Raw genomic sequence first — 25,743 nt, forward strand, 5'->3', positions numbered from 1 at the left:
TAATTACGACTTTTATTGTATTTCTGCAGTTGACATGAAGCTTCTTAAATGGAAATACTTTCAGAGTGATGATACTTCTCCTTTCTCAACAATAAGAAAGAGTTAAAAAATAAAGTGCACTGTGAGTGCTTTCCAAACACAGCATTTTTAAAAACCTAAATAAAGGGATTTCAGTAGTTTTAAGTACTTATTCCTGCAGAAGGTATTTGAAAGATACATAGATATGATATTTAGGAACATGGTTTAGTGGTGCACTTGGCAGTACTGACTTAACATTTGGACTTAATGATCTTAGAGGTCTTTTCCAATATAAACAATTCAATGATTCTATGATTTTACTTCACAATTCTCATCTCTGTTGCATCTCACAAGTGACAGTTATGTTTAGCTTGATAATGGAATTTTTAAATTTATTTTTACACAGTGAAGCAGAACTTATAGAGAAGATGGAAGATTATTTAGAAAATGCAGATTTCAACTCCCACACAGTAGTCCTGAATGTAATATTGGGAAGTGCTCAACAGAGATTTGAAAAAGAAAAGGGTACACACCACAGACACTAAGTTCTGTTTCTATTTTCATTACAATAGTAAAAGACTTGCAGGTAAATCAGTAATTGTACAGCTCAAGAGAACCAAAGATGGACACAATTCACTTAAATCTACTCCCATTTTTCAAAGAGTTATTATTTTCCATTTCAATGCTGTTTTTGTGAAGGAAAAGCCATTTTCAGTTATGTAACAGTAGTACTACTTTTCATTTCTTTCCCAGGAAGAGAAGCACATATCCTCTTCAACCTACCTGGCAACTGGGAACAGAGGAAGCTAGTCAAAACCTGGTTTCTTAATTATTAAAAAAAATTTAAATTATCAGGTTTTAATTATATAGCATAAAATAAAACCTGTCTGATAAAATCACTAAATAATTTCTTCTAGCTTATTTGAGTCCTTACAAAATTAAATTAGCCTAGTTTACTCTGTGCTTTAAAGAAAATTAAACATACGTGTTGCTTTGTGATAAAAATCAAAGGTTACTTCTTCTTCGGGAGACTTCTGTAACTGCTGCTTCTCTTCTAGTAACCCTAAAGAAAGGAGATGAAGCACCTGAAAAAAAAAAGAAAACAGTAGGTCTCATTCAGTGTTTAAGATATGGAAAACTGACATATAAAATAAGGACGTTTAATACACTTCTGTATTATATACTGATTACAAAAATGATAAAACACATGACAAGGCAGAGATCATACATGGAAGGTGAAATAAAGGCGAAATATATATATACTGCATATTAGTTGCACTAAAATTCATCAACTTATACATGCTTTATATTAGTAATATGTGAAATTTCGTCCTTTTGCTGATATAAAATCTATACTTGACCAATTCCATAATCCAAAGATTAATAGGATTGGCAAGGCAATTAAACAATCTAAACACTCTAACAAAACTGATTAATTCAAACTCTCTGTAATTTCATTTCCTAATTTTACAAATATTAAAGTAACAACCCTGCAAAAACAAACAAAATATGACTCCAAAGAACATTTCAACATTTCAAAAGACTAAAGTCACTGCAGTAAAATTAAATACTTTTGTAAATTTAAATACTTACAAAAATTCTATTATTTCAAGACTGAGGCCCCAAAGACATTTATGTATTTGGAGACTCTGCAGCTCAAAAAATGAAGGAATTCCAATTATCAAAGGGTTACTTAATTGTGAAGTTTCAAGAAAAAGATGAGAATATGTAAGGAGAATTACATATTGAAACAGCTTCAGCAATGAGGCAACACAGGGAGGAAAGTAAAATAGAAATCTTTAATACTATTATATATCGTGTTTCCATTTTACAGCAGAGATGGATAATTAATAATATAATTATTTTCTTTGACAGTAAGATTTATAAAAACAGGTTTGGGGATAAAAATCATTCCCAGTTAATCTTTACATATTTTGGTCTAATCATAAGCAGCCAGCACAGGAATGACCATCAGAAGATGACCAAGGACAAACATACCATTTGGATCATTGCCTCAGTCCATAAGTGGGTTTCCAGTTCCACTGCCCGCTGCAGAAGGGTCCGCAGGATGTGCATCATAACATCGCAGTTCAGAATCCTCACCACGTTGCTGAATGCAGGACTGAAGTCTGGAGGAGGAGGTGGTGGCAATGCTAGGAAACAGATGTGCAAACATATCAATGAACTAACATCACACCCAGAAGCAGAGAGCACAAACATACTCATTTCAGTGAAAAAACACCTGGACCTTTAAATAAAACCATACTCAAACACAACTGCATGCCTAAGTTAACTTTCATCTTAGACAAAACAAAGTACTTTTAGTAAGTCCTTAAATAAAACACATGCAGCTAAGTTAAACAATTAATCACAAGTATTATTTATATCTGTAAATGCAAATTTTTAACACTCTGAACTGCCTTATTTATGTCTCACTATAAACATACAGTTTGTGCTTTGCATCAGATAAAAGGTTTTCAAGTAGTTAGAAGTGAGGACTGGAGCTCCCAGACTGTAGTGTCCCACACTACAGTGTCCCATGTCCGGAGCTCTAAATTTTTTCTGCTACTGGCATTCCAGTCATTTCCAGTTATGAACATTTAATGAGTTAATGCTGGAACTCTGATGTGGAATCTTGGCATCTACTAACAGCATCTCATTTAATGCCAAAGCCTTTCCCTACCAGGAACCACTGACTTCAGTCTTCCCTAGGTACGTGGATGCCTATTTTCAGATTGTCTCTTTTCAGAGGACCTCTGTGAATGCAGTGTTTCTGAAACCATCATTCTTTTGACATATTTTTCATTGAATTTGACAGTCAGGCTGAATGAACTTACTGACAAAGAAAACACAGCCACATGAAAGAATATGCAGGAAGTACCTGCAACAATAACTGTAGCCTCAAGGGAACACACATCAGTGTATCTTCGTATTTTGGAGCTGTACTAACCAATTACATGAGTCTCTCACAATTACATCTAAATAATGGCATTTTTAAAAATTTCTACAAAATTAAGGCCCCTGATAACATTTTAAGCTGCCAGAGTGATAGGGGAAGGAGAAAAGTTGAGTTTATTAAATTGTTCATTGTATTTATTTGTTCAGCTTACCAAGGCTTCCTCAAATCAACTGAATTAAATGCTTGTGACTTGAATGGGTAAAAGTAAACTCAAAAGGGAAATAACATTTTTGTGTTATAATAGTAACATGAATGTTTACTTCTTTAAGTATTCATAGCTTATAAAAAATTATTTCTAAAATTTAAATCTCATTTTTGATTACTGAACGTTTATGAGCATTACTTCCTGTGGCAACCTTCTCTACTTTGGCATTATTATGTCTCAACATTGTGCTAAAGAAACTGCTCACAAAAAAAACCCCAAAATCCTAGTTACTCTAACATAAAATCTGAGTTGTTCATGGGTTTGACAGATACTGTGCCATGTTCATTTCCCTACATGTAAATTACACTATAAATTCCAGAATTCCTATCTGTGATAAACAAAAAAGACAAAAGAAATACCAAGTGCTAATTAATGATAATTACAGCAAATCAAAACAAATTTAATATGAACTCAGCTATCCACCATTAAGTCACAAGACATCTCCCAAAGCTCAGTATATATACACAACTCCATATATTACCAAATTAGAACATTTGCTGAATCATCTATTTTAAAACCATACCTTCATCCCTGTTTTCTTGTTTTCTTCTTTTCTTTTGTGTATGTTCAGCCTACAGAAAAAGGAGTGTTGTTGTATCAGCAACTCTACAGAAGTACACAATAATGAGATTAATAAAATAATGAGAGACCCTACACTAGAAATATGGCAAGATACATTGCAAATGCCTGGTTGTGTACTCAAATTTTGTCCGAAACATGTTTAACAAAATTACATTTTGCATTTAAATATGTAGTAAAGATAAATTATTGGACATATTCACTTCCTCAGTAAGAGTTACAAGAGCGAATTTTGGGGTTTCCCAGTGCAAAGATAATTCTTACCACATTTTCTTCTCAGTGTAGAGTTAACAGAGCTAATACACAAGTTGTCACAAAGGATACACTAATGCAAACCATACTATGTAAATTTGTATTGAAAATCTTAACTTCATGGAATGTTTAGTTTTGAAAGTAGCTGCATATACTCTTTACTGAATCAATTTCTTTACATTGCATTAATTCAGAAAAATTTTTTAAACACTGGTAAGTATGTATGATTTTTTTAACACCTTTACAAGCAAATCTTACACTACTTACCTTGCTGTGCTGGGTCTTAGTGTAGTGATAAAAGAACATATTAAATTCCTTCAAACATTCATCTTTCAGTTCATAAACTCCATGGCCAGAGACACCTGGTTTCCTTACAGAGAAATATTTCACAATATACAGATTAATAATGTACGTTCAGCACATCTTTGCATGCAAACAAACACAATTTGTTTTCTAAAGAAGCAGGAATTGTCATGGTTACTCACTAACTTATTAAAAGGAGAGAGTGAGCATAGTTATAAGTCTTAAATTTTCAAGACAGGATTTACAGGAGTAAATTATTCAGCAGCAAAATATTTCTAGTCTATACCATCTAGAACACATCTCTGAAAATTCTTTTCAGCTCTGTGGCTTAGAATTCAGACAATGGATATTATTGCATAAAATTCAATCCTTTCTTTAACCAAAGTATGAAACAAGTAATACTTGTTGCTCTCCAGCCAGTGAGGTTTTTATAACTGTTCATATAATTCCCAAAGTAAGATTCCTAGGTACACCTACAATTGCTCCTAAATAACATGAACAAACAAGCCACATGTAATTTAAAATAAGGAATACTAAAATATAACATTTTTCTCACAAAAACAGCAGACGTTTGAACTGGTTTTTTTCAACTACAATTTATTGTTCTGTATTTGCATACACACACATATTTATATTTAAAATTAATTCCCAGGAAAAAAAAAGGGAAAGTTGCAGAAAATTAGCAACTAAGTAACACTTAAAACAGTTACTAGATAGTGATTATCAAAAGGTATGATGACTTCTTAACTTTCTTTGAAAAACCATCTTTGAAAAAAAGATGAACTTTTGAAGAATCTCCAACTATGATTTGAGATTACTAAACTCCTAAGACTCCTCAAACTGAATTTGAGAAAAGAGGGTGGCAAAGGGAGAGAAATAGCAGCAGCATAGGATATTCCACACACCATTCTTTCCTATGCATATTTGCAAATATATTTATTTCAAGACAGCAAAATATTAGCTGAACAGAGACTGTAGTTCAGCTTGTTTAACCCAAACATAATCTAAGAAATTTTATTTCACATTCAAGCTACTTATAAAACAACATTAAGAACTTACTTGAATGTAGCCACTTTATCAATTACATTCTCCAAGCCAGTTTCATTGTTCTCCTGGTAAAAAATTTAGTTTGGGAGAAATATATAGTGATTCAAATATATTCACTATTACATTATGTGTAACACAAATAGACAAACAAATTTAGATAATTCCCTAATTAATACACTATTCTCTTTTGCCTGCGGTAATCAGAAAGCAGATATTCATAATTGGCAAGTTCCAATATAGACCTTCATTAATAACAGAGCTGCTCTCTAGAAACAGGTCAATGCTTACTGAATCTTAATGAAGGGAAAAAAAGGGGTTTAGATATTTTAAAACAGTGAATGCGGATATCATATTTCAGGCTATTTCATGTACAACAAAAATTTAAGGGTTTTTGCATTGATTGCCAGCCCTGAACACATGCACAGACTCTAAAATCTAATCCACATCCCTCGCCTTTGCTTGGATTTTCCACAACTGTAACAGAATGGCAAGGAAATCATTGTTTTCAAATAGGCATGTACAGCACTTGACTTCAAATGGATCTGCACAAGTTTAAGTGATCACAAGTACAGGCTTAAAATTATCAGTGGTACACAGGGCAGAATGGAATCCCATTCCATCATCCTCTACAGGGCCAAAACAGAAAATTTTAACTTTTCTTTTTGAATCTAGGAGAACTACAGCTGAATATTCTAAAAAAAAACAAAAACCAATCACCTCAATTCAAAAGCATAATTCCCATACAAGTCTTTTCAGAGCAGTCCTTGGATCTATGACATTTACCTTCACATCAGTAAAGGTATGACTTTTTGTCATGCCATTTTGTAATTCTCAAACCAACACTTAAACTTTCTATTAGAAATGCTTCCAGATAAAGATATGAAAGCTAAATAAGACAGACATAAAACAAGAAAAAATAAATAAAGGAAACAAGTATATAAAGCAGGACTCACATTTTCAGGCAAGGACTTGGTAATTGCACTGTGAGCCATTGGTTCAATACATAACAGGTGAATGATTTCTCTCATTATTACATCTTCTTTTGTCACATTACTGATTCCAGGCACATATCTTTCCCCTGTCAGAGTGAACCAAAAGGAGAAGAATGGCAAATATGATGGGTATAAAGCAAATTTTAATTTTGCACCATGATAATGGTATTGCTGGAATGTTTCATTGTGTAAGCTTGCATTTGTCAAAAGCCTGTCCCAAGTGTCTGAGAATAAAAATGTTTCTTAGACTAGCTTCCTTAAAAAATGGGTCAAGATGGACTCTCTTCATATTCTACGTCAATGTCAATTATGAGGTTATCTAACAGCTTTTTTCATTGTCCAACTCCTATTGATTCCAGTTGATAAATAGTTGTGTTACTGAATCATCTGTTTAAAAGAGGCACTCTCCAGTATCCTCTTTATGCTATCTGTGTTAAAGAAAATCATCAAGCCTGCTCTGTCAAAGCAATAATCCATTACTATAACAGAGAGAAATGAAACTTACCCACAACATAGATGAGAATCTGTAGCATCTCTTCTATTAAAACATTATATTGCTTAATCAAATCCTGAAAGAATGAGAGAAATCAGGTTAAAAAACCTAAAATGAAAGTACAGAAAAACCCATCTGTCAAATGACACTCAGCTCAGTCTTCATATCTACTACTTTGCTGAAGCATTGTTCTCTAGAAAGAAATTTCCATTCTAACAAACTGCAAAGAGTGCCTGCTCCGGTAGAGAAGATCTTATACAGGAACTAAAGTGCAAGATTCACATGCAAGAAAAGAAACAAAAGCTAAAAAAAGTATCCCAAGTGAAGGGTAATAGCAATAAATTCAAGCCACAAGAACCAGCATAACAACCCAAGAAACTTCCACCAAAATAAAAGCACATAATACGGCCTAAGAAACATAGAAATGCTATCATGAAGTCATTTACATGGATTTTGGTAGATGTCCTATGAAATAAAGATCCAAAAGGGGCAAGACTTGCTTGCTAATTTTGAGGAAGCCTCAACAAATACAAAATATTTACCTAACCACCAGAACCTGTGTTTACTGACTTCTAATGTGGCCTTAAGGATGCAGTTATCAACAGTAGCTAGTTTTTCTTACTGATGTTTCATATACTCAAAGCTAACAAATTAAACAGAAGAGTTTGCTACTTACCTGATCTTTGGTGGGTTTGATCTTTTTGAAAGCATCAGCAAGCTCATATCTCTGCAGTATCAGTAGGAGAAACTGGTTTGGATCCATAAGAGATGCACCTATCTATCGAAAAACCCAAATTAAGTTAACATCACTTACTATTTCAAATCCATGTAAATTTAACTGAATTTTTAAAAATTACAATTACACAATGATTCAGAACATTGTACCTGGAGCATAATGATGTCTTTATCATACATCTCTTCTCTGCATTTAACATCTTGATAATAGAATACCTAACAAACAGGAAAATGAAATAGAGATATAAAGTAATGTACTACCTAATGTGCATCAGTTAATCTCTGAGGCTCTTCAAACTGTACCACACCTTTATTGAGTAAAGGAAAGTCCATATTTCTTTCAAAATAAATATGTACTTTAATGGAAGTGAAAAATGTTTTTTCACATATCCAGAAAAAGTCTATGCCATACTTTACACCCCCTTTCAAGAGGGCATAACTCCAATAGCTTGCTGCTAATGAAGTAACTCAAAACGTCCTCCTTCTCCTACCCCAGTTCTCAGAAAGACAATTTTGCTGGGTTTTCCCAAGATTTACTTCAATTTCATCAAAGAGTCTTGTGCAAGGTTAGCAGAGAATTTCTGCCATCAAAGGAAGAAAGAAGAAAAAACAAACGAACAAACAAACAAACAACAACAAAAAACCCCACCCCAAAGTAAAGCCAAAGGAGGCAAATGCAAGGATAGACTTTTCCCTTTACCTTTATTATTGCAATACAGGTCACAAGTATTAGAATATGTTTGTATGCCTAGCTATAGGGTTCTCAAAAATTTAGTGTGAGACTGAAATAGTTTAACTTTTGAATATAATAATTTCCACACACCATGAGAAATTTCTAACTTTTTATGTTATAAGCAATGTATTAACAACTATTTATGCAGTGATAATGATATCTGAAAGTAGCTTACAAGTAGACATCAGCAACATTAATACTTATATCACAGAGCAAGAAAGAGTCACAATGGAGATGAAAATACTCATCTAAGACAGGGAGGTACACCACTGCTGAAGCTAGAAATAAAACCATGCAACCTAAATTTCCACCTAGAAACTTTTCTTTTTACTGTAGGAGTGACCCTGTTACCCCTCTCTGCAGTGGATAAACCCCTGGCAGCATTGCTGAGCAACCCTTGCAAACACTAATAGGATCAGCTCACCACTGAGCACTGTAGGGAGTACCTGGCTTATCAGGGAGAGCCCATTCCTTCTCCACATCTCTGCAGCAACCTGTGCAACCAGGACAAGGCATCGCAAAGGATATTCTACCAGCAGCTCCACTTGAAATTCTTCCTAGAATTTAAAAAAAGAAAATGAAAACCACAAAAAACCACCTCAGAATAAATCTGCCAGTGGTTTTAAAAGTTTAAGTCCTAATGAACAAAGATATATTGACAGCTGAAAAATTACTTGTATGTGTGCCATGAAGGTTAGAGGATATAGCCTGAGGCTTTTTCTTTCCAGAGTATAAATCACAAAAGCATTTGGGGGAAAAAAAAAAGTCTCTTACAGGAGAAACAAACTCGTGCAATCTTGAGATGGCTCCAGTCTTGCTTAGTCGTACATGAAGACCTACAAATCAAGGAAGAAAGATCAGAAAATAAATCAAAATCAGTGAAGGTTCTCTAACTCCTTCTAAATGTTAGCTAAATCATCTACAATTCAGAGAATTCAAGAAAAAAAAAAAGTTTGTTTAGGAAAGACTTCATACTTTCCTTTTTTTATGGCAGAAGATCTATTACATTATCACAATAGTTCTTACTAGTCTTACAATCCATTATTTTATGAATAAATTTACACTGAATGAATGAACACCATCTAAATTGCCATGCTATATAATATTAGCAAAAATTTATTTCACATTTAAATCATACATCAGTAGTAAACTAATTTCAAGACTACAAGGCTTAACAGATGGTATCTTGGTATCAAATGACATGATAAAGAATCTACAGCTAAATAATAGCATATGATTTCATTTGTATTCTACAGAAAGCAGCAATTGCATTCTGTCTGGAAGAATGTCCTGGCATTCTGCAAACATGTCTTTTAGGAGGATCATTTTAACAGTCCTAAGAGATATATGGGTAGAAAATAAATTCACATACAATAATAATGGACATTCATTTAGATAAAGCAGATAGAACCAACTTCAGAGAAAACTAAGGATCTCTCATTAAAAAGGAATTTTTTTCCTTCTTGACTGACTTCTCTCTCTTCCATTTAAAAATACATCCTCCAACCTCCATAGAAATGCTGTTTGGAGAAAAACTTTCCCTTAGTGGAACATTTGAGGAACATGTCTTCCTGATCATGAGAATGTCAGAAAGTCAGAGAGCAACTGATCTGTGAAGCACTTAATCCAAATGTTTTCTGGAGTAAAAAAATAGAGATGGATGACAAACATGGTTTAAACAGCAATCAAAACACATTACCTACCAGCAAGAGTCCTAGACAGTGGCAAATGTATGCTGACAGGATCTGCAGACACTCTGTACGGTCTGCTCTCCAGGGTATGGCCACATAAGTGAAATACTGTCTTCTCCCGAGATCGGCCATTTGTGCTGCACCTCATCACAGCTTTATGACATTCTCTGTAGGACCTGAGCAGCAGCTCTTCCTAGAATTTAAAATACATGCATAGATTATATTTTACAATCATGCAGTCCTTTCTTTCTCCCTTAGTCATACCCAGATTAATTATTTCAGACCATTTTTTGGTGGATAGCCATATTGAATAATAGCAACCTTTTGTAAAAGCTGCTATTTCAAAAGTTCTCAGGAAGATTCACAAAAGGCATGCATGCAAGAATCCCAGAAAATTGATCTACTTACGTCACAGGCACACCACTCCTGGAACATCAAAAGAATGTTCTTGAGCTGCATCTGTATGGCAATAGCTGCTTCCCAGTCAGGGTCTACCTCAATGTGCTGACCAATCTGTCTTTTTATCTCCTCCATTCCCTGAAATGGAAATCCCACAAAGTACTCTAAGTCAGTGATCACAGGCTTAACACAACAGAAAATTCCACAACCAAAAGGTAAAATAAATGTAACTAAATCTGATGAATATGACTTCTAGAAGCATGATGTTTTCACCCACCCAAAACAGGGACTTGAACCTTGTAATTGCATGTTAACATCCATTATAATATTATGGGGAAAAAAGAGGAATTGTAATCTCTTTACAACAGAATATTATAAAGAAATTATTTAAAAGTATTGTACCTGCATGCAAGTTAGAATCCTTAGGAAAGAAACAAATCCTTCTAAAAAACGCTCCCTCAGACGGTCTGTCCACACTGTAGGCTTGCTGACTAAGACATACCTGTCCCCAAAAAGAATATTATCATCCTTTGCTCAAACTTCTCTTATGCTTGTATTTCAAGTGTTCTTGAAATACATTTTTTTTCAATTAATACCATCAATTACATATCAAATTACATCATCCTCCCCATCTCAAAGTACTCAGAAAATTTCCCCAAATACTAGAACTACCAGTATCTTGGTGTGACTCCATCATTGGAAATCGACAGATTTTTTTTTTAATTCCAAGGTATTTGAGGTGGTTTGGTCTTACATTACTTTGTTTATTAGAGCTTTTTGGTACCAGTAAAAGTAGAAAACCCTGTGCAGATAAGGATTATACAGCTTTCGCAGAATGACAGTAAATAGGAGACAAATTTCCCATACTGTCTCACAGTAGTTACATCTTACTTATTAATGTAAATATTATATGCAATTAGGCAATTGAAAACCAAAAAATGTTTTTACAGAATGTAATTTTGGTTTTTTAAATTTTAAGTTTCCACTGAAAAAGAAAACATTAAGATTTCATGCGTGTTTTTTGAGGGGATTTGGTTTGATTTTAAAGCAGTTTTATCATAAGTCTCTGAATTGAAACACCTCATCATACTACCAATATTTTAGAGCTTCTCTAGCTTCTCAGCCTCACACTTACCTAAGGTCATATATTACAGCATATACCCGGTTCAGTTTGTCCTGACTGTAGCCTTGGAAGTTGAACTTGTCATTTTTGTCCAGGTACTCTGGAAGCACTTCTAAAAGTGTCTCTGTAATGGTGGTGATTACATTTTGCTCTTCAATAAGATGTCGGGCCTGCAAGCAAAAAATTAAAGTTTTTCTTCCCATTTTTGTTTAATGTTTTCATCAAAACACTTTTCCTTTGAACTCAATCTTTCTTATTAAAAGTTGTTTTAATCATTCACAAAGAGTCCAAGATAAAACTCCCACAGTATTTATTGCGTAGAAACACAACTGCTATCAACTTTGTATGCTTGTTCAGTTCTGACAGCATGTATATAATGGATATACAGGTTTTTTTCTAGAAAGATCATGTAGAAAAGGATTTTTACATTAGTACTTCAGACAAGAAATATATAACCTTCAAAATTTAAAAATATACTTCCTCCCTATCTTTCATCCCCACAAGAAGACATTTAACCACTTTTTAAGCCCCTTGCCCTGTTTCTAAAGTCACATTGACAGGTAAATGTGAGCAGTAAATAAATACACAAAGTTAATGCAGAGTACAATGTGCCAGGAACTTATACTTATTTGCATTCCCTCTATGATCTGTAATGAATTTTCACATCAACTCAAGCTCCTGCTTTCATATCGGCCTTAAGAAATCACAAAATCATTCATATTCAACTCAGCAATGCATAAAGACTCCCTGCCAAATACAACAACCTGCAAAGCTGGCACTGCTAACAATTCTCAAACTTATTTTACACCTCTAGCAGAGCCAGGCTGTACATACCAGAGTAGGTACAGTGAACATCTGAACTGAGAGTGCTGTCACGGAGAGAACTCTGTCATGATCATCACTGATGTATTCCTTTTGCAGTGCCTTGTAATACTAGAAAAAGAGAGCATTGGAGACATTAAAAAAAATTAATAAAAATGTTTACTTTTTTATTCACAAGAATGATATCTCAGTGTGTTTCTCCCACCTAACAGAAGTAGTTCCAACAAAAACAGCACAATGTCCTCAATGCACCAAAGCAATTCAATATGGCTCCCACTGCCTTAATACTGAAGATCAGCATAAATTTGACTGATTTGCCAGATTGGAACCAACATTTTTTTTCTCCTACAACCAATATTCCCCTGAAAAAATATTAGATATCTGAAAAAAAATCAAATACATGAAGAATAAAAAATTTCTTATAAAACAAGTCTTCCCCCTGCAGTGAACTGAATGGATAGTTGTTCAACAACTGTCTGTAAAAGACAGTCTTTGTTTGCTTTGTTTCAGTCCAGAGAAAATCAAGTATCAATCATCTTTATCAGAATTTAAAAGTCTCACCCTAAAACAAAAACTTTGTTTTTATGTTTTGTATCTTTCTTAATTATTATATCTAATTTTCAAAAAGAAAGGCCAATTTCAGTTGCAGTTCATCTGGCATTTTGAAAGATACACAGAATACAAACAACATGGCATTGAAACAAGCATATCCCTACATGAGTCTAAGAAACAAACCAGTGACATGGGAATTAATTAACTGCATTCCATAAAGGCTGAGCTAGTTATTGAAGCCCTGCTTGTTAAAAATTCATTACTTATACTGAAATAATTTTCAGTATTACTTCAGTGTTCAGTATTTTTCAGTATTCAGTATTTTTTGGGGGTTAATTTCATGAAGGTAGTACAAATTCATAGCATAAAAACTAAACCATTTACCTTCACAAATTCCACAGCAAAAAGTTTTTTGTATTCCATTTCCATGAAAAAACTACTGAAGATAAGTTCATGAAGAACCTTCCTCGCCCCTGCAAAGAGCCAATACAATGCATGTCACTTTGTTGTACTAAGATCATCTAAGATGCAGCTTTTAGTGAAAAAAAGGAATCAATTAATAAACAGTAATTAAAAATAATTAAAAGCCTTGAAATGGTTATGAAGCATAAGAACAAAGTTAGTAATTTTTTTCAGGTTTTGATGTTTATTGGTATGTATTTAAAAATAAAACCATAATATAAAAACCATGAAGAAATATAATTCTACATGCATAGCACTTACATTTATCTATACGTTACACACATGAAAAATCAGTTTGACAAATCTTTAGTTTATAGCAACATGGATACACAAACCTTTATGAAGTCTTGCATCCCACAGCATCAACTTGCTTATAAAGCAGGGCTTTTCAGATCCAGCTTCTTCTTTGAGACATATTTGACAAAAGATCTGGCGAAAGTCACCTGTAGAGATGAAGCTACTCATTTGTACAAGAATGTTTCAATAATCAAATTATGACACAAGAAAATTAGAATTACAGAATTCTATTACTTACAAGAGAAAAAGAAGGCACTTAAGTAAGAATTACTTTTAATATTTTTCTCAATGAACACACTCCCACACACCCTTTGCCTTACTAATTTCTTCCTATTTTTCTTGTCTACCTAATTTAATAAATCCTGTGATGCAGAAGAATATTTTAAAATTAAAATAATTTAGACAGCTTTGCAAAGCAAATCCATAAGAAGCCTTTATTATGTCAGCACAGAAGTGCTCAGGGCTAGGCAAGTCTCTGCTGGTCACTGCCTCAGACCTTGAAAGTCAGTATTTTGCAGAATTTCAGAAATTCTTTTGTATTTTCTTGCACCTATTAGTAAACTCAGTACTTGAAGTAGCTTTGGGGATGAACATATCGCAGTCAACCTTGGGTTTTTAGTGTTCCAAAATGAGGCCTTATGTTACTACTTTGAAAAGGAAAAATGAAGAGTTGGGAATCAAATTCCTGACAACCTGGAAATAAACATGATTAAATGTTTCTTGATCCATGTTCTACCACTTAAAACAAAACTATGAAAGGAACAGGAACTCTACTAGACCATAAAGAAGCTCCAGCTGAGTACAGAACATCAGGCTCATAAAGCCTCTATGTATATAAACCAGAAGAAGGACAGGAATGTTTGACTTCAATCTTTGTACTTAAAGATTCTCCTAAAACATAAAAGTATCTGTCAACTTAACTGGATAAGAATCAAACTTTCTGTAGAAACTTTGAAATAACCCATACTCAAAAATTTGTACTGATTAAAAGAACTGTCTGAGGAATTCAGAACAGCAAGAAAATACCACTGGCAAAATAAATACAAACTTGAAAAGAACAGAACACTAAAGCTTGTAAAACACTGCAAAGAATTACAAAAAGGTACAGTTCTGATGTATCTATTTAAAGTAAAGATCCACAAGTGTTCAGAAAAAATGAGAAGAAATTCACTCCACTAACAAAGCTTAGAAAGGGGCTAAAGCAGATCACCACATTTACCTAGCAAGAAGGAGGTTAAGGAGTAGAGCTCTATCTATGTATATTTGTACTGTGTGGACAAATTTTATAATGGCTTTAGTGTGGCAAGACACAGGTATGAAAAAAAAAATTAACAAATCTAAAGTACATTGATTCAGAAATCTTTAAAACCATAAGCATCATCAAACACCAGAATAATGTTTGAAAGCTTGAAATAGACTTTCAACTACCAGAAAAAGATTTTAATTAAGGTTTTAATTTGCTACTTTTATTGACACTTCCTAATGAATCACAGCTATCAAATTTGAAGCAGGAATTAACGTAAGCAGAGGATGTACGTTTTTACTGATAGAGAAGTTCTGTGGCTTTCCACTAGCACTAAGGAGGGTAGCTTTTAAGTAAGAGTCACATACTGAGTGTGTGTGACACTGAGAATAATAAAACTTAGAGACAGTGCTCCATCGGGGAAACAAACACATTTACTTCAACAAGAAGGAACAGAGGAGTACTGCTATTCATAACCTCACTAACAAATAGCAGCACCCATGCTACTGCATTATTAATTTTCTAATTAAGAAGAACATCAAAGTCCTTTAATTAAGGGAATAACATATATAACACATTAATTTTCTAATTAAGAAGAACATCAAAGTCCTTTAATTAAGGGAATAACATATATAACACTACTCAATTCATTCAAATACTGGCATGGCATTATTGTAACAAAACCCAGTAATGCTTACTTGAATAGCTCATGAGTTTGTTCAGCCAAGAACCAAGGCGCAAGGCAAACTTCTGGTGTGCCATAACATCAGCATGCAGAACCTCCACGTGAAGTGGTCGCTGAGAAACATTTTCAGAATGCCTCTAGGAGTCAGGTAAATATTAGTACATATAAAATAAAATAGCATTAATTTAATTATTTATTTTCACTACCCACCATCTCTCCCAAGCAAAACAAAGAAAACAGTTTGATGGTTTATTTCTGAAGATATATATTGATCTATCTCAAATGTGGTGGTGTAAATTCAATTCCAGAAAGTTCACAGGCAAGTTATAAAACCACAGAAGTGCTGAGCTAAAGACTCTACAGCAGGCAAATAACTGCTGAGTATTAATACTAATTAGGTTGGTATGAGGTGCTTTTTTGTGAAAAATACTTTAGGAAGTTACCTTAATTTCTTCTTTTGCTTCCTGACAAGAGGCATAATGTCCTGCCTTAACAGCTCTACGACCCTGTTTAAGAAAATATTGAGCATGAGACCAATACAAAGTAAACCCAAAACACCACAAGTCCAATTCTTGCTATGGTTCTTATACATAATAGAAAAACAGTACCCAACATCACTCACAGTTCTATTAAATATCTAGAAACAAATAAAAATTAACATAATTGTCTGTAGAAAAAAGGCTATCCAAATTAACAACACAACAACTAAGTAAAGACTGGGTATCTTATTATTAAATAAGGAAAATTCATGTACACCTTAAAACAGATGAGAGAGATTTCCACAGAATACTTTAAATACAAACTATATCAACTTGCCTCTTGGCACAAAGCACCTGAAATAGCAGGGTATAACCAGAGATACATGCTTCTTAAACAAATTCTCCACACCTGAGAAACAAATGTTGACTAAGAGTTGCTCAGCCATGTGCCTTTCTCTCCTCAAGTTCCAGCAACCAGAAACAAAGATTTTATAACCAAGTGACTGTAGTAGTAACTCTTAATATTAGAAGGAGACTCTCTCCCATATCCCAAATGCACTAACCTCTTTATCTATGGCAGTGGTATGCAACTGGGCTTCACCAAGTTCACAGCCAAGTGCCCTTTGCAGGCTGTAGATGACATGATCATAAGAATGGTGTTCATCATTGAAAAGGACACAGTAGTAGCTGTCTACCTTCTCTCTGCTGGGAAAAGGGTAACATATACAAATAAAATTGTAAATAGTGTCCTATCAAATACAGTTTAACTGATAGCTTGAGAAGAATGTCAAATACAATTTAAAAAGTTACTCAAGTAAATTGAGCATATTCTTCATGCTAATGACACCTCCCATCATCTAAGCCAGAAAAAGCCATAGAAATTATGTATCAAGTACAAAAAAGGTTTGAAGTTATTCGATATTCACTTATAATTTCCTTCCTCTGCTGTTTTATGAATCCATTTGTTTTATATTGTGATACACAGCCTTTTTCCATTTTCATAGAATTACGAAATGGCTGTAGTTGGAGGGGACCTTTAAAATTGATCTAGTCCAGCCCCCTGCAATGAGCAGGGACATCTTTAACTAGATCTGGTTGCTCAGAGCCCCATCCAACCTGACCTTGAATGTTTCCAGGGATAGCCCATCCACCAACCCTCTGGGCAACCAGTTCCAGCATTTCACCACCCTCACTGTAAAAAATTCCTTCTTGTATTTATTCTAAATCTACCCTCCTTGAGTTTCAAACCATTAGCCCTTATCCTATTGCAACAGACCTCGCTAAAAGATTTGCCCATATCTTTCTCTTAAGCACTGTGAAAAGCATCCTTGGAAATCTGCCAGCTCATTTCTGCTCCCCTGTCCCTTAGCACCCCACCAGTGTCTCCCAAGACAGCCAATGGCACCTGGTGGGTCTCTCCACTCCTGACTTTTTTCCCCCTGGGCACTACGAGCTGCCACTTCACTGTGGATCAGGCTGGCCCAGGAGCACTTCCCTTCAGTGACTGATGAAGGATGGTCAGACACTACTTTTCCCATGAAGTATCAAAGCTTTTCTCTACATAACTCTAGGTCAAACATACTACAGTGCTGTTTACAGGGATTTCAGCACTGATTTGCAGGGATGTCTATAAGAGTATGAGACTATCCCAGGCAAAATTATAATCCAAGTTACTAATGCATTGAAAAGAAAGTTGGAAATACTCCCTACCTGATGGTGAGCTCTGCAGGTAGTTCCTTGTCTTCCTCCCAGATAAGCATATCTACAATGTATTTTATCACAGAGGGAAACACTCTCCTAGAATGTTCCATAATTTCTTCATTCAACTGACATTCAGAATTCTGTAAAACATGAGATAATATTAATATGGAAAAGAACCTGCAAAAAAATTAAAAGGGGGTTGGTAGAGTAATTATTATTAATTATTTTATTAAATATCCATATAACAGGAAATTATAATTAAATATGCATACATATACTGTGAACTATATGTACATACTTGTACTACAATCAGGCAATTGTCCTTTTCATGATTTTCATGCACATTAACCTCACCTAATTTCTTCTTTTCAAAGTTATTTCATCCCAAGGATGTATGGATGTATTCCAACAGTTTCATAATACCATTCTTTATGCATCCATGTTTTATCTAGGACTAGACTATGAAAGGCCTCATCAAATATGTTAGCTTCACTTTTTTTTTAAAATTTGTGTCCAAAAAAGCTGTTTAACAGCTTTCTGTATTCCCACAAATATTAAAAGTCCGCAGTGCAGACCAAGCAACAAGCTCCAAGTGGTAAACAAATTACTCCTTAATACAGCTTCAACCATTTTTATTTCTGAAATCCATTAACTTTCTTCAAAATGAAGGATGAAAAAGCAAGGAAAACCTTGTCTCATTTTTCTGTAAGACCAGTGCTTTTTATTCCCTTTCCATTAAAATTTTTTTGCCAGATCATAAATAACAGTATGTTTGCTACATCAGGGATTAGGGGTCTGCTTGCAATGACAAATGTTAAGGTTTTTCATCCTGATTATCTCAGAATGAAGGATTCTGAAAAAAAGCCAAATTTTACCTGAAGCAACTGATTTGCCCATATTCTCTTTAAGAATTCCTTGTAAGATGGCCTATTTCTCGTTAATATTCTCCTTTACAAGGTACAATAACCATGAGACATCTTAGCATAAGAAGTTAGTTTCAAGGGACATAAAATTTTTTTAGTCATAGTGACAAATCACACACCAGAATTAACTGACAAATTTAATTGCTCAGTAATGCAGTAACATAGAAAAGAGAAAATATTAAAATCAAACTTCTAAACATTTGCTAACCACTAGGAAACCAAATATTTGTAAATAAGAACTGAGTAATATACTTCGCAAAGAAAAGAACAAGTGACTGCAATTTTAAATCCAAGTGAAAGACTCAAGTGCACAAGACAGGTAGATGAAACTATCTCTGAACAAAAAGGAAAAAAAACCAAAGGATGTCTAATATATATGTTTGATCCCAAACACCTTGACCAATGAAATCCTGGTTCAACCTGACTTAACCTGTTACATCATCAGTTATACAACACATATACATTCATATACAGGAATAAGCACTTTTTAAAATAAGAAGGTAACATTTACAATGTTTATTAATTTCACTTCAAGCAATATTCTTACTTCTTTAGGAGAACTTGATGCTCCAGGCTCATGTTTAGTACACAGCGGTCCAGCCTTCCATGCCTCTGTATCCCCACAGTCACAAAATCCACCCCCAGTGGAGCTATGCATCTGGAAAAACCATGCATTTCAGTCATGAAATATGCCCATAAAAGCAAGAGGAAAATAGCAAATGTGCATTATTTAAATCAAACACAAGTACAAACACTTACTTAAAAATAGAAGAGTCACTGCATAACCAATGGATTTACTACAATTTATTTTTTTATTTTTTTTTTGCTAAAAGGAAACTTACCAGAGGAGAAGGGGGGTAAAAGATAAAACTTTTTGAGCAGAAAATAGAGAAGGAAATAGAGTTAGAAAGATATGCAAGTCCTAAATAAATTTAACTTGAAAGTAAGTGAAAAAGTCTATGACCAATGAGTGCTTCATAAATGGCAAAATATTTCTCGGTTTATTCATAAAATTATAGCAAAGCTGTTTAATTATTTTTTAAAATTGCTTCATCAAGTTAGAAAATAATATTTTTTAAAAATGTGCATATTAAACAGACATTTAGTAGTATCTCTACTTCTAACCAAAGAAAAGATTGTATGATTAGCATCTAAATACATTTTTATAACTAACTTTGCTTTGCACTTTCAGAAGAATACAAATTCTGACCCTCCATTTTAGCGAAAAGTTCAGACAAATCTCAAGCAAAACCAATTCTCCTTAGCTTCCTCCAAATCCCCAGTCTTGAAGTAATTCTAAAAAAACTCTGACCCAATAAAAAGACATTCAAAAATCTGTTATTTACCTGAAATATTTTAAAATAACCTGATCTAATTAGATGTGCTTCAAGCAGGAGGCTGGACTAGGTGACCTCCTTAGGTCCCTTCCAACATAAATTATTCTACGACTCTATAAAGAGCACATCCTTTATTCTTTAGATGAAAATGCTACAAATCTGCTCCCATCTATTTCCAAAACTGATGTTCTGCCTGAAGAATTTACTGAAAAACAGGGAAATGACAACAGCTTCTCAACCCAGCTGTGGTTGCAAAGTGCTCTGTTATCATTATTGTCTGCTTTTTCTGGGTTTTCACCTTACTCAAATCCCAACAGAATTGACTGGGATTTAGGACACAACTGTCATTTTCAGTCACAGCTCACTGCTCTGATTTACACTTCTATGAAATTGCCAGAGAATAACACTGTATGCATTAATAAACACTCCTTTCTCTTATGTTTCTTCAATTAGCAAGTTGCTTTACATAGCTAGAAACACAAGAGAGAGAGATTAAGTAATTCATAAATACCAGAATTTATTTTTCTTATAATAAAAAGCACTATATATGCAGTTTATTATAGCCTCAAAAGAACTTCTCTAAAGCTACAAGTACCATTTCTTAAAATAAGATTTTCCTACCTTGTACCGGTGGTTCTTGTGAATGCTATTCTGGAAGCAGTCAATACAGAGCACACAAGTTGGATCAACTGCACAGTCTCTGCAATAAAAATGGTAAGTGGAAAACTTTCTAAAACAAACACCTGACATTTTCATGCACAAAAGAATATGTTCCTCTGAAAAAAACAAGAACTGAGATTAACAACAGATTCAAACTGTAAAAACATTGACTTTCATTGCCTTTCTGTGACATGGAGTAGCCAGTCTTGTTAAGTTTGAACCATGTACTCAAACACGTTATATCAAATTCTGTCAAAATCATGCTCAGTTTCTACTTCCAAAACTTGCTTAGCAAAACTTTTTCTGGTTTTGCTGAGAATAAGCAGCTAGGAAAACCAGTGAGGACACTGAATTAACCTTTATTATTATTGTTTCCAACATCAGTCAGTAGTCAGTTTGCTGATTAAACTTTTGCTACACTTTGACTAGGTTATGTTTCTAACTTTTAAAACCGAAAATAAATGAGTCAAGGAATATGTACTTTGAAATGTAACTTGTACAGTATCACTCATGCTCTTAAATACCTGAAAATATGGAATTACACTCATGGGCAATAAAATTCCATTTCATCCTATGTTTCACATTCATATTTTTATATACTGTCTGTTTCTTAAAACATGGTGACTTTTTTCTTTAAAGGCTGTTTTAGTCTAGGCAAAAAGGTGGATGACAGGTGCTAAATGTCAACATATCAAATTTTTTACTTTATACCATTGTTCAATATTTAGTTCAAGCCTCTTTTACAATTAAAATCTCATGGTAATTCTGATTATAGAAATAACTTCCTTCCAAACCTTCAGACTATAATAATCATTGCAATAATTTAATACTTCAGTAATTCATTTATTACCATAAATCTACCGAAAGATGAATCAAAGAAAAAAGAAGGCAGAAGTGCCTGCTAGATTTGATTACCCAACTCAAGACATTTAGATTTTAGAACTGCAGAGTATCTTTTATTCTTAGCATTTTAAAAGCCTAAAGCAAACAGATACCTAGCTTCAGTTGCAGTAGTACACACAGTACCTTGTATAAATAGTACCACATTTTTGCAAGCCTGGAACTCAAAAAAATAAGAAAGAGACCAACTGTGAGAAATTTAGCTTTGTCCTTTTGCCTGCTACCATACACGAGCTCTGGAGAGCTAGGAAGAGAATTATTCCTGTTCTAGCAGCACTAAACTGCCTTGTCCAGCTTTTTCCTTCATACAACTGTCCCATCCACCATACACTTTCTAGTACACACAACAGGATTTCTTGAAAGACCATTCTCCTTTCATACACAACACTAGCCAATTTCTAGAAAAGGCTGAAGAGTATGTAATTGATTAAAACTTCACAGTGCAATTCATAAACAAAGTTTACAGAGAACTTTGATTCTGACACTTCCTAAATTCTAAGGAATGGATTTTTTTACTGATAGTGCTTTTCATCCTTAATAATATTCTTTAGGTATTTCTAATTAAATTTTCTAGGCTTTCAAAATAAATCAAAAATTAGAATGAACTATGGCAATAGTATTTTAATAATTAATTTAATAATTAATAATATTAATGCTCATCAATTGCCAGAATTGTTGCAATCTTTACATTCACCACAAAAACTGCTGGCTTTTTAGTATTAATATTATTTATTCATGATACTCAATGTATTTGTATTAATAGGAATTAATAAAATTAATTCCATCAAATCATTGAGCTGCCACCTTTAATATATTTCAGGATGAGAAAAAAAGGTGAAAAAATTACCACTGGCCAAAGCAAAGGACTGATGATGCTCAGAAATGCTGGATTCTGTTTCACACTTTGAAAGAGTGAGTACTGTATCCCTCAATTCAGGTACAGACTCCATATTTGTACCCTATCATCCAACACTTTTAACCAACAGCTTTCAGTACTTTTAGTAACCTTTCCATTTCTTTCCCTATTTCTCAACAGAGCCTTCTTTTCATATGCAATTTTCCTCATTCTAAAGAGGTTTGAAGTGGTAAACAAATGCCAGCATGAGTTAAGCAAGGAAGTACTATGACACAAGCAATGACTAGTTAGCAGCACAACTGATTTTATTAAGGCACTTTGCTGCATTATCTCAGAGGGGAACACTGATGACAACACACCTTCATTCTTACCTGCAAGAATATGTCGTCTCCCCTCCTTTGAACACCTTTCCACAGAGCTGTGAGGTTCCACTCTGTTGTAGTTTCTCCAGGAATATATCTGGGTCCTCCCCAAACAAATAACATTCCAGGGGGTATAATATTGCTGCCTGGACCATTTCTTCTTGTTTTTCCACCAAGGGGTCCATTTCAGCTGAGTAAATATTTGGCACATGTTTTGCCAAGCACTGTAAAAATGTAGCTTGGAAGTCGAATCTTTCATCACACCACTGCAACAAAAAGTACCCCAGAGACAAACAAACAAATAAGTACATATCAAGAAAATAAGATTACACACTTTTACTGTAAATTCAGAAATCTTTCCTACATCAAAAGTCAGTTCTTTAAGCAATAAAATGCAAGAAACCATGGATTTCCAATTATTTCTGTGCTATTTTCTACCAGAGTAACCTCTGTTCCTTTGAAGTCTTCTACTAAAACAGTCTAAGGCAAGAGCTGGCAAGTGCTATGTTACTGTAGAGAAACCCATGCACTAAGTAACTTTGAACAACACTCTTCCCTACAGGCCCACCAATACACAAAGCTTGATGTCTGTTCAGCTGCTGACAAATGGAAAAAATTGCCACAGCTGGGAAAAGCTTGGGATTCACTCCTTTGCCTGCTGATAGTCACAAAACACGTACCAACTCAATGGTCTTCTGAAAGCCTTGTTAAACTGGTCATCAGAGGGCAATAGCTACTGAGGAAGAAAGAAGCCCAAATGATCAGACAAGCTCATTGTCATTGGGAAACCAGACTAAAATGCAATTTCATTTTTGTAAGACAATGAAAGTACTTGTGTTTTGACTTGAGGTTCTCAGTCCATAACTTTACTTCCAACTTCTTTACTTCTCCAAACAGTTCTCTCCAATTGTCCTGTTTCTGGCTTTCAACTCAGAATATTCATTCTTTCATATTATTCCCATGACTTAGAAATAACTTTTGGTTTTCTCCTTTGCAAATTGGATAAGAGTCCTAAAGACAACATCCTTACAAACACAACCTTGGTTAACATCCAAATATCATAGAATATCCTATGCTGGAAGGGACTCACAAGGATCATTAAGTCCAAAACAGGACAGCCCCAAGAACCACACCATGTGCCCAAGAGCATTGTCCAAATGCTTCTTGAACTCTGGCAAGATTGGAGCCACAGCCACTTCTCTAGGAAGCCTGTTCCAGGGCCCAACCACCCTTTGGGTGAAAAACCTGCCTTTTTATTTTAATTAATCAAATTTTTCAACTACCTAGCAACACTTTTATTAAACAGAAGTGATAAAGGGCATAAAGACACTAAACTGTAAAAAAATAAATTTGGATTTAATTTTTAGTTATCAGATTACTTGCATATTAACACCGAAAAAAGAAAAATATCACACACAGCTGATGGCTCTGAGAAAGATATTCAATTGTAAGAGGTAGCTGAAAACTGAACTACTTGATCATGTGTTCATTTTTTTATGTGTCTGATTTAAGATGAGTGGAAGTGAATTATACTTATTATTCTTAAACTTCGTAACTTAGTGTTTCTGCTTAAACATGTTTCCTCCTGTAACTTGTTTTTGTTTTATCTTACCTATACTGCATTATGGCTTCATCAAATTCCCCTCCCAATTTGGTTACTGTATTTTTTAAATGCAGGAGGGTGGGATGTGACCCCTTGGTACGTTCTGTTTGCGGGGCACGAAAGAATCCCAGTCTGTACCCTTCTGTCTTAATAGACCATGTTCCCAAGAGATGGTGCAAGTTTAGCTTCTGTGTTGTTGCTCCAGAGCACGTCATAGCTTCAAGAAACACAGAGCTAAGCTTCCCTGAAAATCTGCCAGAAGTGTAAAATGGGTTCTCACACAGTCAAACTCACAAGCATTTCAAGCATTCTTGTGCAAAGCTTTTAATTCTATTTAAATGTTGATCGGAGAAGAGAGGACAGGAAGTAGGAAAGGAGAGGGAAGAAGGGAAGCAAGAGAACTTTCTCAAGCAGGCTGACTGCCTTCTGGTAAGCACACTAAAATATACAGTCAGCCTGTACATTACCCAGGAAATACTCATTACTTTCACAAGAGAAACAAGAACATTATTTTTCTTATTTCTAAAAGCTGTACCAGGCTAAACTTCAGACCTATCCCATATCCTCTGTGCCTCCTATGAGAATTTATTCCTTTCATCAAAATCTTTTTACTATACTATGTTCAAAAGTATAAAATTACATACAAAACTATCAAAACAAAATCTACCAAATAAACACCCCCTAGATTAAACCTGACTCTTCAATGCTAACTTTGTCCCTTTTTTTGACAAGTCCCACTTTCCCTCTGCTCCTTTACCTGAGCTCATACTTATCAAGTGCTCAATTGCTACAGATATAAAAAAAATACGAATTGATAAATTGATAGACTTTTTGTTTGTATTGACAGGATGAGCTGGAAGTCTAGAAAAGCCAAATTGCAAGATGGTTGCAAGCCAAGATGGGGCTCACACTGCAGTTTTCTGCCCAGCCTTGGCACAGGCAGCCCTGAGAGGCTGTGGGAATGCCATTCTTTGACATATTCAAAAGCCAGCTGGGCATAGTCCCAGGAAACCTGTTCTAGGTGACCCTGCTGGAGCAAAGAGTTTGAACAGAATGACCTGAAGAGGTGCCTCAATCATTGTGTGATTCAAATGCTTCGTAAGGAAAAATCTTATTTCTTTGTCAATCTCTGTAAATCCTGTAATTTCTGCTACCAGTAAACTCTAGAGAAAAGTTATTTTCCAGATTTGATTCCACTCAAGAGTAAACTTGAAATACAGCACTGAAAGAGGCAGAAACCATGAAATAACAGAATTAAGGAAGAAGCATTACCAAATAACCAAAATAACACTATCAGTCAGCTCTCCACAACCCCCCAGGCATTCACACCCT

The 25,743-nt window shown here is 34.4% G+C and overlaps 1 protein-coding gene across 2 annotated transcripts in view; it reads right to left on the bottom strand.

The window, feature by feature from the left end:
* The window catches only part of UBR1 (ubiquitin protein ligase E3 component n-recognin 1), a 49,239-nt gene extending 26,105 nt beyond the window's left edge, over positions 1 to 23,134 (bottom strand). The window contains exons 1-25 of one of the 2 annotated variants that reach the window (XM_033514896.1): positions 22,818 to 23,134; positions 20,652 to 20,730; positions 19,241 to 19,351; positions 17,780 to 17,910; positions 16,633 to 16,771; positions 16,034 to 16,096; positions 15,604 to 15,727; positions 13,701 to 13,808; positions 13,288 to 13,376; positions 12,364 to 12,462; positions 11,542 to 11,699; positions 10,809 to 10,908; positions 10,416 to 10,544; positions 10,020 to 10,200; positions 9,091 to 9,152; positions 8,763 to 8,873; positions 7,734 to 7,799; positions 7,525 to 7,626; positions 6,861 to 6,924; positions 6,317 to 6,441; positions 5,376 to 5,428; positions 4,281 to 4,383; positions 3,706 to 3,754; positions 2,017 to 2,171; positions 1,004 to 1,103 (exon numbers count right to left, since the gene is read on the bottom strand). In XM_033514896.1, the coding sequence (XP_033370787.1) occupies positions 1,004 to 1,103; positions 2,017 to 2,171; positions 3,706 to 3,754; positions 4,281 to 4,383; positions 5,376 to 5,428; positions 6,317 to 6,441; positions 6,861 to 6,924; positions 7,525 to 7,626; positions 7,734 to 7,799; positions 8,763 to 8,873; positions 9,091 to 9,152; positions 10,020 to 10,200; positions 10,416 to 10,544; positions 10,809 to 10,908; positions 11,542 to 11,699; positions 12,364 to 12,462; positions 13,288 to 13,376; positions 13,701 to 13,808; positions 15,604 to 15,727; positions 16,034 to 16,096; positions 16,633 to 16,771; positions 17,780 to 17,910; positions 19,241 to 19,351; positions 20,652 to 20,730; positions 22,818 to 23,119 (2,803 nt within the window). In that variant the 5' untranslated portion in view covers positions 23,120 to 23,134. Of the gene's footprint in view, positions 1 to 1,003; positions 1,104 to 2,016; positions 2,172 to 3,705; positions 3,755 to 4,280; positions 4,384 to 5,375; positions 5,429 to 6,316; positions 6,442 to 6,860; positions 6,925 to 7,524; positions 7,627 to 7,733; positions 7,800 to 8,762; positions 8,874 to 9,090; positions 9,153 to 10,019; positions 10,201 to 10,415; positions 10,545 to 10,808; positions 10,909 to 11,541; positions 11,700 to 12,363; positions 12,463 to 13,287; positions 13,377 to 13,700; positions 13,809 to 15,603; positions 15,728 to 16,033; positions 16,097 to 16,632; positions 16,775 to 17,779; positions 17,911 to 19,240; positions 19,352 to 20,651; positions 20,731 to 22,817 lie in introns of both variants that reach the window. The other variant, XM_033514895.1, reaches the window with a different exon arrangement.
* Positions 23,135 to 25,743: the final 2,609 nt, after the last annotated feature.

The sequence above is a fragment of the Parus major genome, chromosome 5 (assembly GCF_001522545.3).
Source record: "Parus major isolate Abel chromosome 5, Parus_major1.1, whole genome shotgun sequence".
Classification (NCBI taxonomy): domain Eukaryota; kingdom Metazoa; phylum Chordata; class Aves; order Passeriformes; family Paridae; genus Parus; species Parus major.